We start from the raw sequence: 16,631 nt of genomic DNA, 5'->3' as shown, positions 1-16,631 counted from the left end.
TTTTCAACTTTCAACTTCCAATAACTTTCATTTCCAACTTCCAACTTCCAGTAACTTCCACTTCCAACTTCCAACATCCAAATTTTAATTTCAAATTTCAATTTTCAAATTTCAATTTTCAATTTTCAAATTTAACTTTTCAAATTCAAATTTCAAATTTCAATTTCAAAATTTCCTTTTCTAAATTTGAAATAGTTTTCTTAAAATATGAAACTAATTTGAAAAGTTTAATAGATTCTTTAAAAACAATCAAAAACTCAATCAGGAACAAACATCAAAGACAATCATCAAATACAATCAAACACACAATAAAAAATACAATCAATCAATCATCAAACACAAATTCAATCACAATCATCAAGAACAGTCTAAACTCAAGTAGAAAACAAGCATCAAAAGTAATTAATCAAAGACAAGTAACCTGTTGGTATCATTTGATATTACTTGTTGGGGTTGTTGATCAAGTGGCCTTTGTTTGTTGTCTCCATAAATCGCATATTCACTTTTCTTGGGGAGAAATGTGGCCTTCATTTGTTGTCTCCATAAATCACATATTTATTTTTCTTGGGGAGAAATATGAATAAACTTTGATGCATGCCATGTGTTTGGAAAAATTGCTATCAATGTATCGACTTTGCTCTTCTCCATTTTCATAGTCTTTCATCATGATACCCAGACTTATGATTTTCTTCTCTGAATCACTTGAATAACTTATAGCATTATCTTCCCAAGTGATATATCTTTTCTTTTCTTTCTTCTCTTTGAAATTCATCTTGTTGGATTTTTCCATTCTTCTTTTAAACACATGACAATTGAATCTCATGTGCCCAAGTTGATTGCACTTAGCATTTTGGGGCTAAAGAGGAATCTTCTTCTTTCTTCTTTCATCATCATCTTCTTTCTTCTCTAGTTTTTTTAATATAGTTGCATTTCTCTCTACCATTGAAGGAATAAAGGAATCAAATTCAATGGCTTCCCATATCTTTAGATCTATGGCTTCTATAAAGATTTGCATTCGGATTTTCCAATAATGATAACCCTCACCATTGAACATAAGAGCCTATTGATAGAATTTCCCTCAGGAAATGGAAATTTGGATGAGGCCATATCTATTCTTGAAGTTTTTAAACTTTATACAAGAATCCTACTCTGATACCACTTTTTGGACCTTATGGCCTCAATAATCTTAAGAGGGATAGGCTTAGAATGCAGAAGAAGCAACAACAATCAATTTAAAAATGTTCTTTAAACATGCAAGACACAATTGATTGCAACAAAATAAATAAGATAAGGGAAGAGAGAATGCAAACACAATTTTAAACTGGTTCGGCCACTTCCCGTGCCTACGTCCAGTACTCAAGCAACCCGCTTGAGATTTCCACTATCTTTGTAAAATCCTTTACAAAGTCTGAACCACACAGGGACAACCCATCCCTTGTGTTCAGATGCTTTACAATAAGAGACTCACAGTCTCTTAGCCAATCTCATTGAATAAGAAGAATGGAAGAAGAATTCTCTCTTCAAGAGAAGCATATTAATGAAGATCATGTAAGAATCCTTATAGATTTTGCAAGTGTTTGGCCAAGGATTTCTTTTGAGAGAGCATTTGACAATGAAGTTCTTTTGGAATCTCTCGCATTGTCTTTTGAGAGGATAAGACATTTTTTCCAAGCAAAACCTCTCTCAATCTTTTGAGAGGATAAAACATTTTGATCAATCAAAACTCTCTCATAAAATTTGTGCCCAAGTCACCTATTTATAGGCCTTTGATGGCCATTCACAAATCTAATGAAAAGATGTGACTGTTGGCAAATTTTCTAATAACTTTCCACTGGTAATCGATTACAATGTTTGTGTAATCGATTGCACAATTATAATTTGAAGGGTTATGACTTTTGAATTTGAATTTTAGGAGTTTCGTTGATGGTAATCGATTACAGACATATGGTAATCGATTACATGTTGAAAATTCAAATTCAAAACCTTTTTCAACAGCTATTTCTCAACCCTGTCTTCTGGTAATCGATTACACTTCCTGGTAATCAATTACCAGAGCCTTGCATGTCTTGAAAGCACTTTGTTTTAAGGCAAGGCTTGGTCTTTAGTGAATCTTGAAACAAAGGCTTTGTTTGTTGAAGCAATCTTGAATTATTCTTTAAGCAAATGCTTATAATTTGAAGTAGCCTTGTTTGATTCTTCTTTGGCATCACCAAAATCATGTATACATACATTCACATTCTCCCCCTTTTTGATGATGACAAACATGTAATTTCTTCTCAACACCATCAAAGCTTGCATGAATTACATTCTCCCCCTTTCTCAAGCAAATTCTTAATTCTTCTTGACATCATCAAAATCTTCATGATTTAGATTCTCCACCTTTGTCAAGCAAATTCTTTTTGATATCATCAAAACCTGCATGATTTTCAAAAACAAGCTAGCAATTCTAATGAATCATCACTTCATATCCCTTCCCTTTTCAACCAAGTTAGCACTACTTCCTATACCAAAATCCCAACATATAAAATTTACAACAACTTTGTACAGTTTATAACATAATATGCCTAAGTCAAACATTTATTTATTCACAAAGAACTTGTTTCCCTTTTTCTTTTTCTTTTCTTTCTTTTTCTTTTCTATTCAATAATTAAATATTTAATTTACCTTAATACCCTCATTTAAAAATAGAGTATTTACATCATATTAGCCACCAAATGATAGAAATCCCCAACAAAACACCTTTGCTTTCCTATCCTAAGGTAAGATAGGAAACTTTTATTCTAGGTTACTGTTCCAACAAAATATAAAGTGTTTGGCTCAAAGGGCATGCAAATGGTAAAACAATATACATTGGGATAGCTTTTTGGCCAGTGGCTTAAAATGTACAAAAAGAAAGAATGCCTAAATCATATCCATGAATTATATGTTATGACAATTAGAAATTCATGTAAAATAAATAGTAGAACATATCAATGAGGACAGTCAATGTAAAATGTATGGTTGCACACAATCACTAAAGCTTAAGACCTGTTTCCGTGTTCAAATCAAATCAATGTTTTGGAAGTTATTCTTTAATCAAGTCCAGACCAAAACATTTGAATTCATTTGGTATTTGGGAAAGCCTTTCATTGTTTTCATTCTCAATGTTTCCAAAAATCACTTTGTTGTGTTTTGATCCAATCAAAAGTAAATTTCAAAAACACCAGTTGTTGATTCTTTACAAAGCATGTTATGTCCAAAAAAAAAATTGTTTAAGTCCCAAAAATAGTTATATATGATCTATAACTACACTAACATAAAAAAAATATATCAAAGCACGCATAAATCAGTCAAAAACACAAACTCACGTAAGTTTCCAAACATAAATTCAAAAACAATAAATAAGGTAATAAAGTACTAAAATTTAATACAAAGCGATAAATGAACATCAAGACAAGTCATAAATTTTTGAAGATCATGGCTGAGGAGCTCAGTATCCTCCAATAAAATAATCAACAGGATATGTCATGTCTTCATCCTCTTCTTCTCTTCCTCCTCCTGAAATATAGGCATGTCCTCAAACCATGCAATGGTAGCTCTAACAAAATAGATTATACATTCAAAAACATAATTTGCGAATAAAGACTCAAAAGTAAAGTTTAGAAATATAAGACATAAGATCAAAGTAGCACAAAATAAGACAAAGTTTAGAAACATTGGGTTGCCTCCCAAGAGCTCTTCTTTAGCATCTTTTAAGCTGGATGTCCTTGTTATGGCTCAGGCTCCACTGCTTCATCATCCATAATTTTTCCCTTCTTTGTAAACAAATCCTTAATGAATTTAGCATATGTTGGCATCTGCTCCAACACCTTAGAAAAAGGAATGTTAATCTACAGTCTTTTGAAAATGTCTAAGAAACGCTTGTACTATCTTTCCTTATCTTTTTTTTTGATTGAGCATGTAGATAAGGAAAATGTTCAACTGGTGGATGGTTTACTACAACTTTATCTTTGTTAGTGGCTTGTTTCCTTGATTTTTGCTTCTCTTCTTCATTTACCAATTTCTCTTCCACTTTTTCACTAGTCACCATTTTATCACTTTTCTCTTTTTCTTTTTCAACTTCTTCTTTATTATTTTTCTCACCATTATCCTTCAAACCAACCACAGTCCCCTACCTTGTTGTAATTGAATTACATTGTTCCTTTGATTTAATCTGTGTGTTTGCTGAGAAAGATCCACTTCCATGCTCAGAGAGTTGTGTTGCAAGTTGTCCAACCTGAACTTCAAGATTTTTAATGGAAGCCTCAATGTTCTTCTGGTTTATGATGGGCTTCTGCATAAACTAAGTTAAAGTATCTTCCATCTTTGACATTTTATTCGGCTGAGCTTGCTGTTGTTGTTGTTGTGGACTGTTCACTCTTCGGCAAACCTAATCGGAAAATGTACTGAGTCGCACAAATAATATAAAAATGGTAAGAACCGAGTATCAAATCACATGGAACTTGTTTCATTCAGAAAATATGTGTTCAATGAGAAAACATTAGTTTAAATCAAGTAAATATTAAATGAGGTTTTTATATGGAAATCTAATTAACTACAAACTAAAGTATCTAGAAGTTGAGAAGTAAAAACAGTCAAGTAAAAAGCGTTGGGTTATTCTACTGAACTTGTTTTGATGTTGCTAGAGGTTTTTCTCTATTTAACGTTGTTTTAGTGTTCTTATGCTGAAAAATTACCAAAACCAATATCCCTTGAGTGAATGGGCCTAACTCTATTTAAAACTCGTCCTTGATCCCTCAATAAACTTAATTTAAATGAGTTGCATTAAGATTACAACATAATAAAGACTAAATCACTGCACTCCATTCCTAGACATACAGTTTTCTAGCTTGCTCTATCAAGTTCTAAGGCTTTAAAGCACTTCCCAACGCTAAAAATCCTAACTATACATACAAATGGGTGATCAAGCCACAAGCATGTAAAAATAAGCATAGATAGAAGCAGTGAACACATAAGAACATCATTAAATAGATAGTAAAAGAGTATTACATCAAAGGTTCAGCAGAACTCCCCAACAAGTGATTTAGCCTTCCACTACAAGCAATGAACTTTTTAGCATAAAGTACAGATTTTTAGGGAAGAAAAGTGGTTGAGAATGGTTGAGGATGTCTCCTTCAACCTCTAGAACCCTAATCTCAGCCCTCTAACCTAGACTCTCTTGGAGGCTAGTGGGCGAGCACATCTTTGGCTGATCCTCTTCTAGGGTTTCTCATCACGCTAAGCGAGCTAAGTGCCTTGCTTAGTGGATGACACTCGCTAAGCACATATGGCTCGCTTAGCGAGACACCAACTACTTGACCTTCTCTTCTTTTGGCCTGAAACTGAAGTGGTTTCAATATTAATTCACAAAATAGGAGTATCTATTGTGTAAATCAAACTAAACATGAAAACATGCACAATTCCTACAAAAGAACCATAAATTGGGGGGAAAGATGCTAATTTCATGCAACTATTAAATACAAAAGTTAGTCGTAAATAATGACTAACAAACTCCCCCAAATTTATAGTTTTGCTTGTTCTCAAACAAAGAAATAACAGTTTACTTGTCCTTAAGTGACAAAATTCACAGTGGTTACTCAAAAATGTGTTTGTACCAAAGCATTCAATCACATGACATAAGTGGCAAGCAATGCTTCAACCAATAGCTCTTCATAAAGATATGTAGAATTTCCAAGATATGAACATGATCATTAAGCAGCATAAATGAAATAAGCTAGCAAGCAAGACAAGTAACAAGGAAGATTCATCAAGCCTAATCCTCACGGTCACTGTTTAAGGCAATTCTTCAAATCAACAACCAACACAAGTCTCAACTTTTGCATTTCATCTCATGACATACAATCACAAGCACACAATTTGAATCTGAAGGACTTTCTTGGCTTGTAATGAGGCTGGGCTGCAAACAATTCATGGTTTTTCTAGGATGCAAAATTTAGGTTCTAGGAGAGCATTCACCCTTAGATCAACTCTTTTTCTTTTATTCCCAGCTTCTATTGAAATGCCACAAACATATAAGACACTTAACTTAAGTAGCAACACATGTAACGACCTGCCTCGTCACTACGATATCAACACTCTAATACGCGATAATTTCAATTTTTTTAAAAACACAAACTCCCTTAATTTGCTTATGAAAATAGAAGTAATTTTTTCACAACATACATTTCGTGGAGACCACCCGGTTGTGCACGTAACTGCCCCCCTCCCTATAGGTGATCAGCCTTGGGGCCCAAAGGAGTTCCCTACCAGGTGACACACCCCCTTAGTACAAAGTACACTCAGCCACAGTTACTCTATTTCATGTGTCATATGAGCTATGAACATGGCCAAAAGCAAGTGCCAAAGACCATGGACCAATTAAAGCGCCTAAGTATCCCCTCAGAAATGCTTAGATTCTTTAACCACGCTTGTCACCCACGTTTGGGCCACCCACATCTGGGCCATCTGACAAGGTTAGTGCATTTACCCCCGATAACATACACTACATACAATGTATGAACGTGGCCCAAAGCAAGTGTCAAAGACCCTGGAAGGTCAGTGCACTTCACCCCCCATGAACATACACAAAATCCAACGTATGAACGTGGCCCAAAGCAAATGCCAAAGACCTTGGAAGGTCAGTGCACTTCGCCCCCCACGAACATACACAACATGCACATGCCAATGCATTTCCAACATCAATCAACATTCCATTTTCACATCAATCTTAACATAGACATCATCTCGTCTCAATGACGTTATCAACAACAACAACAACCTCATTTCATATTCACATAATCATCAACAATACCATCAATTCATGTTGACATGGTCTTTATTAAGAATGTCATCTCAAATCAATATCATCATAATTATCAATATCACCACATATCAATTAAAATCCTCAATAATGACATCAACAATAAATCGCATTCCACACACACACACACACACACACACACACACACACACACACACACACACACACACACACATATATATATATATAAAGACAACAATATCATTCATCATAATAATTATATATATCACATCCCATGAGTTAAAAACATCATTTTCTATAATAGAAAAATCATCATGTAACAGGGACAGGCAGTTATCCTTATAGCTAGGTTCTCTGACCCTAACTATAGTGTTAAAACGGCAAATTTTATAATAAACTCCCCTCACCTATTGTGAGTTACCCACTGGTTCCTCATCACGTCACCTGGAGATTTCATTTTCGTCCCCGCTCGTCGGTTCCATGTAAGCCTCTGCCATGCCAAAAGGAAGGAGACTTAATATGGATTTCAGAAAACAAAGCTAATAACAATGCTCTAGGTCAACACCTATGTCACTACATGAAAGGGCTGAGAGCATTTCGAGTTTTACAAAGGATATCATTTTGAAGTTCCGATCATGCCAATGAGACCGGGGTTCAGTGTAGGTTACAAAAATAACATGCATTTCATGAAAAGATAACGTTTACAAAGTCTCTTTGCTCTAAGGTTTTTCAGAGGAAGCGTAAAACATGCAATGGTGGTTCCAAAGTCAGAAAAGATGCAAAGACAAGCTGAAACTAACAAGGAACAAGCATAGAACCATGGTTACCTCGAAGGAAAATGAAAGGTCGGATTAGGGTTTTGTTCTCTATCGAAACCGCAAGCCAAGTTGGAAGATTCTGCTTCGGTTGAAGGGTTCCTCTCGGTGTGGGGTTTCAATGGAGAACAACAGCGGTTTGTGGTGGCTAATGGTGGCTGTGGGTGATGGAGAAAGAGCTTGGGACGTTGGAAATGGTTTTGGAAGAAAGAAAGGAGAAGAATGGCATTTTTCCAACACTACTTGGACTACAAGGCTCAAAATGCACAAGTGAGCAATGCTCTCGGAAACGGAAATGTCGCGCACACTCCAGACATCTTCTCAAAGACCGCAATGGTCAGATCGTGGACAAGTGTCTTGTGAAGCTATAGACCAAATTTCGAGAAGATCCAACAGTTAACGAAAGTTGGACAGCATTTTTACTGAGACAACTTCATGTAGCTTCCTTGAGAAGCTTCATTAAGAGGCTTCCTCGAGAAGCTTCCTCGTGGCTTCTTTGACAAGCTTTCTCAAGAGGCTTCTTTGAGAAGCTAATGCTTTAACTACTAACACCCTTTTAATAACTAAACTCACCTCCTTGAAAATAATTACAGATAAAATAACACAACAAATATAATCAAACATCAAATATAATTACTAATAATATATAGAGATATATATCAGGGTGTTACAACACACACAAACCTTTATTCTTGAAACTTTTTTTTTTTATTTTAGCAGTTTTTACTTACTACTTCTTGACACAATTTTTCTGTGTGGTTGCTACTTGTCTTACCACAATTATCATCACCCAATATCTTTCCCCAAATTTAGGAAAAATTTGCTTTGAACCATGATGCTCTCCTACAACCTAAAGAAAGGTAGATGGAGATTATAATTCACAGGCTCAAGGTTCAGCTCAATCAATCATATTCAAGCTCAAAATGGGTGCAAAGGATTCATCATTCATGAACAGGGTAAGCTATTTAGCTAAGTGGCTAAATCAATCAATCACGACCTTCATCATTTCCAAAATCATGCATTCATTCAGTATTTAGAGATTCATGCAAAAATCGATACTTAATGCTAGTTGTTTTCTCACAATTTAGGTTCACACACTCACCAGGTTATGGCTAATGGTTACCTTCATAATTTACCTATCAAACAAACTAACAATTTCACTCACGTCCCTAATTCATGTTCTTTCTCTTCTATTTACCGCATACTTATTCAAAGCACATGATCTAACATCGAAATTCACTCAAGTCATGCAATCGATCAATTTCCAAATCATTCACAAACACAAAAATTTCAAACCAAAACAATCCACTACATATATAAATGTAAAATGTTTTAAAAACTGTAAAATGTGCTAAATAAGTAAATAACTAAACTGAAATGTAAAAGCTGTATCTAAAAGGTAGAAAACAAATCAAGTCCTGTCTTCAGTCATCTGTGCTGGTATGGGATCATCCTGAGGTGAAGAGGGAGCATCTTGGACTGCCAATGATGTCTCTAGTGTTGGAGTGGGCCAGGGATCCCAAGTGCTCTGCACCGCCGGTGTGGCCTCGGCCTCTGGTGTCGCCTCCGGCTCGGCATCTAGCTGTGACTCCTGGGCTATAAGAGCCTCACCTCCCCCCAAAGGAGAAGGCTGGACTCCTGGCCAGGCAACCTGGGCCATAAAGGCCTCCATGTTGATAATCGACTAATGCTAAGCCAAATCATGGATACTCTGCATCACTAGTCATAAGTCATGATGGAGGCTCTTCAGCATCGGCACTAAAATCTCTGTGTTCTAAGCGGAGGGGCTGGAGGGTGCTGGGACTGGAGCTAGAGCAGGTGCTGATGGAGTTGGAGGAGCGGAAGAAGAAGGAGCAGAAGTGCCAGGTCCCCTAGCCCTAGTCTTGCGGGTCCCTAGAAAGGTGATCGTGATATCATCCGGGTTCTAGCAATTCTTCTGGATATATGCCAAATTAATGGCAGGGCTAAGGGACTCAAAAGTCAGAGAATCAGATACTACTCCTCTGGCTATGCATAAGGCTGTAATGAGTGCAGGGAAGCCTAGCCGAGAGGAGTTGGGCTGGGCCATCAGTGATATCTGGCCTGAAATGAGTAGACTAACCTCACCCTATCCATATTAAGATCGGACGTGTGAAAGGTGGGGGCGAGGTTGGAGTATGAAAGCACTCTCCAAGTCTGGGCGAGGGTGGTTAGGTCCTTCCTCACGAGCTTCTAGGGCACTCCCTTAGCATTCAATACAAAACCTCACCCTGGAATAAATAATCTGGCAGCGAGCTCCTAAGGGTCTGGGTGAGTGCCGCTGAACCTGGTGTAGGTGGTGTACCTCTCCCCTGGCTCCAAAACCATGGGGGTCTCTTAGAAGGTGTTCAGAGACTCAGCATCAAACTTTATAAGCTTTCCCTGCACTCGAACCTGCCTGGGGGATTTATCCTCTGGATCATAGAGGTTGGCATAAAACTCCTTGACCAGGGCCACATCAATGTGACCATCAGGCTGTCTGGTCAAGGTTTTATGCCAACTACACCTCTCGAGCTCCTGACAGAACTCATCATACTCCGATATGTATAATATGATGTTCCTCTCCGGAAGAATGTTCCGGGAGTGAACGTTTTGGTCATATCTCTCCCAAGCGCCCTCAGATATGAATCTGGTGGTATCATAGAGGCCGTCTGCATCAAAAGAATCACAGGAATTGAAATTAGATAGGTTTTATTCACAACTAAAAATAGAAAAATAAAACAGGAAAATAGACTGGGCAGTTAGCAAGACTGACTCGCTTAGCGCGCCTTAAAAAAATAACCGGATACGCTTAGCGTGACAACATAAAAATAAGGACTCTGGCTAAGCGAGACATACTCGCTTAGTTGACACAACACAATGGCTAAGCGAGCATGGCTCGCTAAGCCTTATTCTCTGACAGAGAGCTAATTGCGCTTAGCGAGACAGGCTCGCTTAGTGTGACACACTACACAAGGTTAGCGCTAGCAGGCACTTAGCCCAACTTGACTACTAGAACATAATTGGCTTAGTGAGATTGGCTTGCTAAGCCTTATTCTGAAACAGAGAAGAAATTACGCTTAGCGAGCATGACTCGCTTAGCGCATGAACATAATTTAAGAAAACAAAATTGCCTTGGGCTTAGCGAGATTGACTCGCTTAGCCCAGGCTTATTCAAGCTAAAGAAGCATGGTGGCTTAACGAGACTGACTCGCATAGCCGCCAGTAGAATACCAAAAGCCTCAAACATTCTGACCTAACTAAACTAACTCGTTAAGCGCGGCATGCCGACTTAGCGAGTTCATACGAACTCAGAAATTAAAACTGGAAATTTAAACACTCGCTAAGCCTAAGTGCAGTGGCTTAGCAAGTTCATATAGAAAAGCATAAATTCAAACAGAAATGATGAACACGCTTAGCGGGACAGGGACAACCTAGTGAGTTCATCAAAAAACCCAAAAATTCATCCAAAATTGATGAACTTGCTTAGCGAGCATACTCACTTAGCGAGTACATCAAAATTTACGGAAAATAATGGGGCTTCTAAGCCCCTACTAAACACTACTTACAGACCTAAAACCTTTAATCAAAACACAGCAAATGAACCTACATTACATGCAAAATTAAACCCCTAACAACATGCTTTCTAATAACTAACTAATGAACATCAACAGCAACACACAATCAACAATTCACATAGCAAACAAAATGATCTTCTACCCTAAGGTTCAAACTGAAATTAAAAATGAAGAAGAAGGTACTTACTTGGATTGCTAAGGAGTGAGTGAAGATGAAGGTAAAAGAAGCAGAAATCGCAAGAAAATATGAGCACAGTGCAGAAGTAGGGAATGCCAATGATGAGGAAAATGCTATGAGTTTTGCACAAAAAGTAACTGCCTAAGGCAGTAATGCTTATTTTTGGTAGTTTCGACTATCTCGCTTAGCGCGAGTGACTCGCTAAGTGAGCACTCAGTGATGTTTGAATTTTCAGATTTTAATTTCACACACTTAGTGGGACAGGCTTGCTCAGCCCAATTCAAAAATTAGAAAACCCGAGAAGGATTGGGGCTTAGTGCACAGATCCGCGCTTAGTGAGTTCTGTAGCTCTGATTGGTCTACAACTTTCACTAAGCGGGACGTGGCCGACTTAGCAAATTAAATGCCTCAAGATGCAGTAGTGGGGTCGCGCTTAGCAAGATGGTCTCGCTTAGCGCAATTCCATACCTGAGAGGGAATTGGACTTAGCGGGTATGACCCACTGGGCCCAATTAACATGAAGGTCCAGGCAGAGAGATAATTGCGCTTAGCACATGGATGCGCTTAGTGAGACTATGTTGTGCACTTAGCGAGATGACTCGCTTAGCCAAATTCCCATAAATGCAATTCCATAGAGGTTTTTGGGCTTAGCATAGTGGTTTCGCTTAGTGAGTCCCCTTCAGTCAATGGTTTGGGGTTGGCGCACTTAGCGCGGGTGATGACTCGCTCAGCGTATGAAGAATGGTTTGATTAGCGTATAGGGCATGCTGAGCGAGTGGATGACTGAAAATTTTTCTAAGTTATTCCTCATCCACAGCTTCAGAGAAGCTTTAACAACCCCATGTATCATACAAAACATGTTGATGACTTACTCTAGCAATCACAAACAAGTTGAAACCTAACTATATGCAATGATTAATAAAATAAAGGAAAAAGAGTTGGGTTGCCTCCCAGTAAGCGCTTCTTTAATGTCACTAGCTTGACGCATATTACTTCAAGGGTCTTGTAACTGCAGAATGATAGTTAACCTTTCAATGCTCCCACCATGGTATAGCTTCAACCTCTGACCATTTACTATCCATGTTCTATCTAGAGTTTCTGACAGAGGATCAAATAATTCCACTGCTCCATATGGTTTGACTTCCTTGATGGTGAAAAGTCCAAACCATTTAGACTTTAGCTTACCTAGAAACAGCTTCAACCTTGAGTTGAACAGCAACACTTGTTGTCCTGACCTAAAGTCCTTCTTTAGCAATTTCTTGTCATGATAAGCTTTCACTTCTTCTTTGTATAACCTTGATGACTCATATGCATTCAATCTCATTTCCTCCAGCTCCAAGAGTTGTAACTTTCTCTTTTCCCCTGATATAGCCTCATCAAAATTTAGAAATTTCAAAGCCCAGTATGCCTTATGCTCTATTTCCACCGGTAAGTGGTAGGCTTTTCCATAAACAATTTGGTACAGAGACAGGCCTATAGGGGTCTTGAAGGCAGTTCTGTAGGCCCATAGTGCATCATCCAGCTTGCTTGACCAGTCCTTCCAAGTGGAAGCCACAGTTTTCTCCAATATTTTCTTCAATTCCCTATTGGAAACTTCATCTTGGCCATTTTGTTTGTGGGTGATAAGGTGAGGCCACTTTGTGTGTGACATGATAGTGGCCTAGCACCTTTTGCAGTTAGCTGTTGCAAAAATAAGAGCCGCCATCACTTATTAGGATCCTAGGCACCCCAAAGCGAGCAAAAATGTTTTTCTTCGAGAATTTCACTATTGTTTTGGCATCATTCTTTAGGGCATCCATTGCTTCAACCCACTTGTAGACATAATCCATAGCTACAAGAATATATTCATTGCCAAAGGATGGGGGAAGAGGACAAAGTCAATTCCCCAACAGTCAAAGACTTCTACTTCTATTATGTTCTGTAAGGGCATTTCATTTCTTCTAGAGATTCCTCCCATTCTTTGACATTGGTCACATTTAATGGCATGTTCATGAGCATCCTTGAAGAGTGTTGGCCAAAAGAATCCTGATTGTAGGACTTTGGCTGCTATTTTGTCTCCATTGTAATGTTGTCCACATGGTGAGTTGTGGCAATGCCATAATATGCTCTTGGCTTCCTCCTTCGTTACACACCTTCTCAGAAGATTTTCAACACTAATGTTGAACAAATATGGATCATCCCAAACATAGAAACGAGCGTCATGCAGGAATTTGTTTTCTTTGCTGCCAAGTCAAGTCTTTAGGGATGATTCCAGTAGCCTTGAAGTTAGCCAAATCAGAAAACCAAGGTCTCTCATTTACTATGAACAGTGATTCATCAGGGAATTCATCTCTTATTTCTAACTCTTTTGAAGTCACCTCTTCATTGACTAGTCTTGACAAATGGTCAACTACCAGATTTTCAGATCCTTTCTTGTCCCGGATAACTAGATCAAACTCCTGAAGCAACAAAATCCACCTGATTAATCGAGGTTTGGAGTCAGCTTTATTCAGCAAATACTTGATGGCTGCATGATTAGTATAGACTATAACTTTTGATCCCACCAAGTATGATTTGAACTTCTCCAATGCATAAACAATTGCTAGCATTTCCTTCTTTGTAGTAGCATAATTGATCTGAGCATCATTCAAAACATTGCTGGCATAGTAAATAGCATGGAAGATTCTGCCTTTTCTCTGGCCTAACATAGCACCTACAACATAATCACTTGCATCACACATTAGCTCAAATTCTTGACCCTAATTTGGTGCTGTAATGAAGGGAGCGGACACTAGACTAGTTTTGAGAGTGTTGAATGCTTTCAAGCAGTCTTCATCAAACAAAAACACAACGTCCTTGTTGAGAAAATTACTAAGTGGTTTGGCAATCTTTGAAAAGTCTTTTATAAACCGCCTATAGAACCCAACATGCCCTAGAAAGCTTCTCACTCCCTCAACATTTATAGGAGGAGGTAGCATCTCGATCACATCAATCTTAGCTTTGTCTACTTCAATCCCCCTCATGGAGATTTTGTGGCCCAACACAATTCCTTCTTGCACCATAAAATGACATTTTCCCTAGTTAAGCACCAAGTTTGTCTCTTTACACCATTGCAACACTCGCTCTAGATTTGCTAGACAATAATCAAAAGATGAGCTGAAGATGGAGAAGTCATCCATAAACACTTCGATACATTTCTCCACCATGTCAGCAAAGATTGCCATCATACATCTCTGAAAAGTTGCAGGAGCATTGCAAAGACCAAATGGCATTTGCCTATAGGAAAACACACCAAAAGGGCAGGTAAATGTTGTCTTTTCTTGGTCATTTGGATCCACAACAATCTGATTGTAGCCAAAGTATTCATCTAAGAAGCAATAGAATGATTGTTCTGCCAGCCTTTCAAGCATTTGATCCATGAAGGGAAGTGGGTAATGGTCTTTTCTAGTGGCATCATTCAACTTTCTATAGTCAATATTCATCCTCCAGCCAGTGACAGTTCTTGTGGAAATTAAATCATTATTTTCATTCCTAATTACCATCATACCTCATTTCTTCGGAACCACTAGTACGGGACTAACCTAAGCACTATCCGAAATGGGATAGATGAGGCCTGCTTCTAGCAATTTCAGCACTTCTTTTCGCACTTCTTCCTTCATAACAGGGTTTCAATCTTCTTTGTGGATGTCTTATGGGTTTATAGTCAGCTTCCATGTTGATCTTATGCATACAGTAAGAAAGGCTGATCCCTTTCAAGTTAGAAATATGCCATCCAATAGCTGTTTTATGCTTCTTCTAAACTTTCACCAGCTGAGATTCCTCTTCCTTTCTCAAGGAATTGTTGATGATCACCAGATTGGCTTCATTTTCTCCTAAAAACACATATTTCTGATGTCCAGGAAGGGTCTTCAACTCCACTTTAGCTTTTTCTGCTGGGATGTCTTTCTTCAATTCTTCAAAAATAGCTCTTCCAAGAGGATTTTCTTTTGCACCTTCTAATTCCTCTAAACAACTCAACACTTCTTTTTCCTCCTCCGTTGTCAAACACTCCATAGTATTAATCAATGCTTTTTCAAGTGGAGACTACATTACCATGGCTCTAGCTACCATGTCTATCTCATGTTCCACCTTTTCTATTCTAAAACAGGCCTTGTGGTCGCTCAGGTGCTTCATAGCTTCAAACAGATTGAATGTAATTTTCTGATCATCTACGCTCATTTCCAGATTACCCTTCCCCATATCCACTACACAATTGGCAATTAGCATGAAGGGACAACCCAAAATAAGAGGAATTTCAGCATCCTCTTCAATATCCATGACAACAAAGTCCGCAGGGAAGGTAAACTACTGCACCCTGACTAGAACATCTTCTATCATGCCATAAGGCCTTGTAATAGAATGATCTTCCAGCTGCAGTGTCATTCTTGTTGTCATAATTTCCAGCTCTCCAATCCTGCTGTACATGGAGAGAGGCATCAAATTAATGCTGGCCCCCGAATCAATGAGGGCCTTACCAACTAACACTGGACCAATAGAGCAAGGGATGGTGACACTCCCTGGATCCTTATGTTTCGGTGGAAGGATTCTTTGTACAATAGCACTGCAGTTTCCTTCCACTATGATATTATCACTATGGATATATTTACTCTTTTTGGTCAGCAGATCCTTCAAAAACTTTGAATAGAGTGGCATTTGTTGTAAGGCTTCTCCAAAGGGGATAGTTATCTCTAATTTCTTGAAGATGCCAAGGAAACAAGCCAAGTTTTGTTCCTTGTCTTTCTTGGACGGCACCAGAGGATATGGTGCTTCCTTCCCAGAGCATAAGACAACCTTTTTCTTCTTTTCTCTGGCCAACTCATTCTTTGTCTTCTTTTCTTCCTCTTTTTCTTTCTTTTCTTCATTTTTTTCTTCTTTTTCTTCTTTCTCTCTCAACTGATCATCTTCTTCTTCAACTACTAGCTCTTATTCATCGTTATTCCCCCTTTCATCTTCCACCATGATTGCCTTCTTGCCTTGGGTCATGACAGCTTTGCATTCTTCTTTGGGATTGTTCTCAGTATTAGCCCCAAAGCTTTCAGAAGAATTATTAGCTATCTGCTTAGCCAGCTGTCCTACTTGAATTTCCAAGTTCTTTATAGCAGACTCTGTGCTCTTGTGATTTGACATTGCAACTTCCATGAACTGAGCCAAAGTCTCCTCCAGCTTGGTTGTTCTCTCATAAAGGCTAGGCCCTTGATTTTGAGGCCTATTGGATGGTCCACCTTGGTCTTTATTAAATTGGTTTC

The 16,631-nt window shown here is 38.2% G+C and overlaps 1 protein-coding gene across 1 annotated transcript; it reads right to left on the bottom strand.

Moving 5' to 3' along the window:
* Positions 1-15,690: 15,690 nt before the first annotated feature.
* LOC114385988 lies at positions 15,691-16,038 on the bottom strand. Its single transcript, XM_028346009.1, has one exon. The coding sequence runs from the start codon at positions 16,036-16,038 to the stop codon at positions 15,691-15,693; it is 348 nt and encodes a 115-aa protein (XP_028201810.1).
* Between the last annotated feature and the right edge of the window lie 593 nt (positions 16,039-16,631).

This window comes from Glycine soja, chromosome 15 (assembly GCF_004193775.1).
Source record: "Glycine soja cultivar W05 chromosome 15, ASM419377v2, whole genome shotgun sequence".
Classification (NCBI taxonomy): Eukaryota; Viridiplantae; Streptophyta; class Magnoliopsida; order Fabales; family Fabaceae; genus Glycine; species Glycine soja.
Note: the sequence above shows the minus strand (reverse complement) of the source record. Positions and strands in the feature narration are given on the sequence as shown.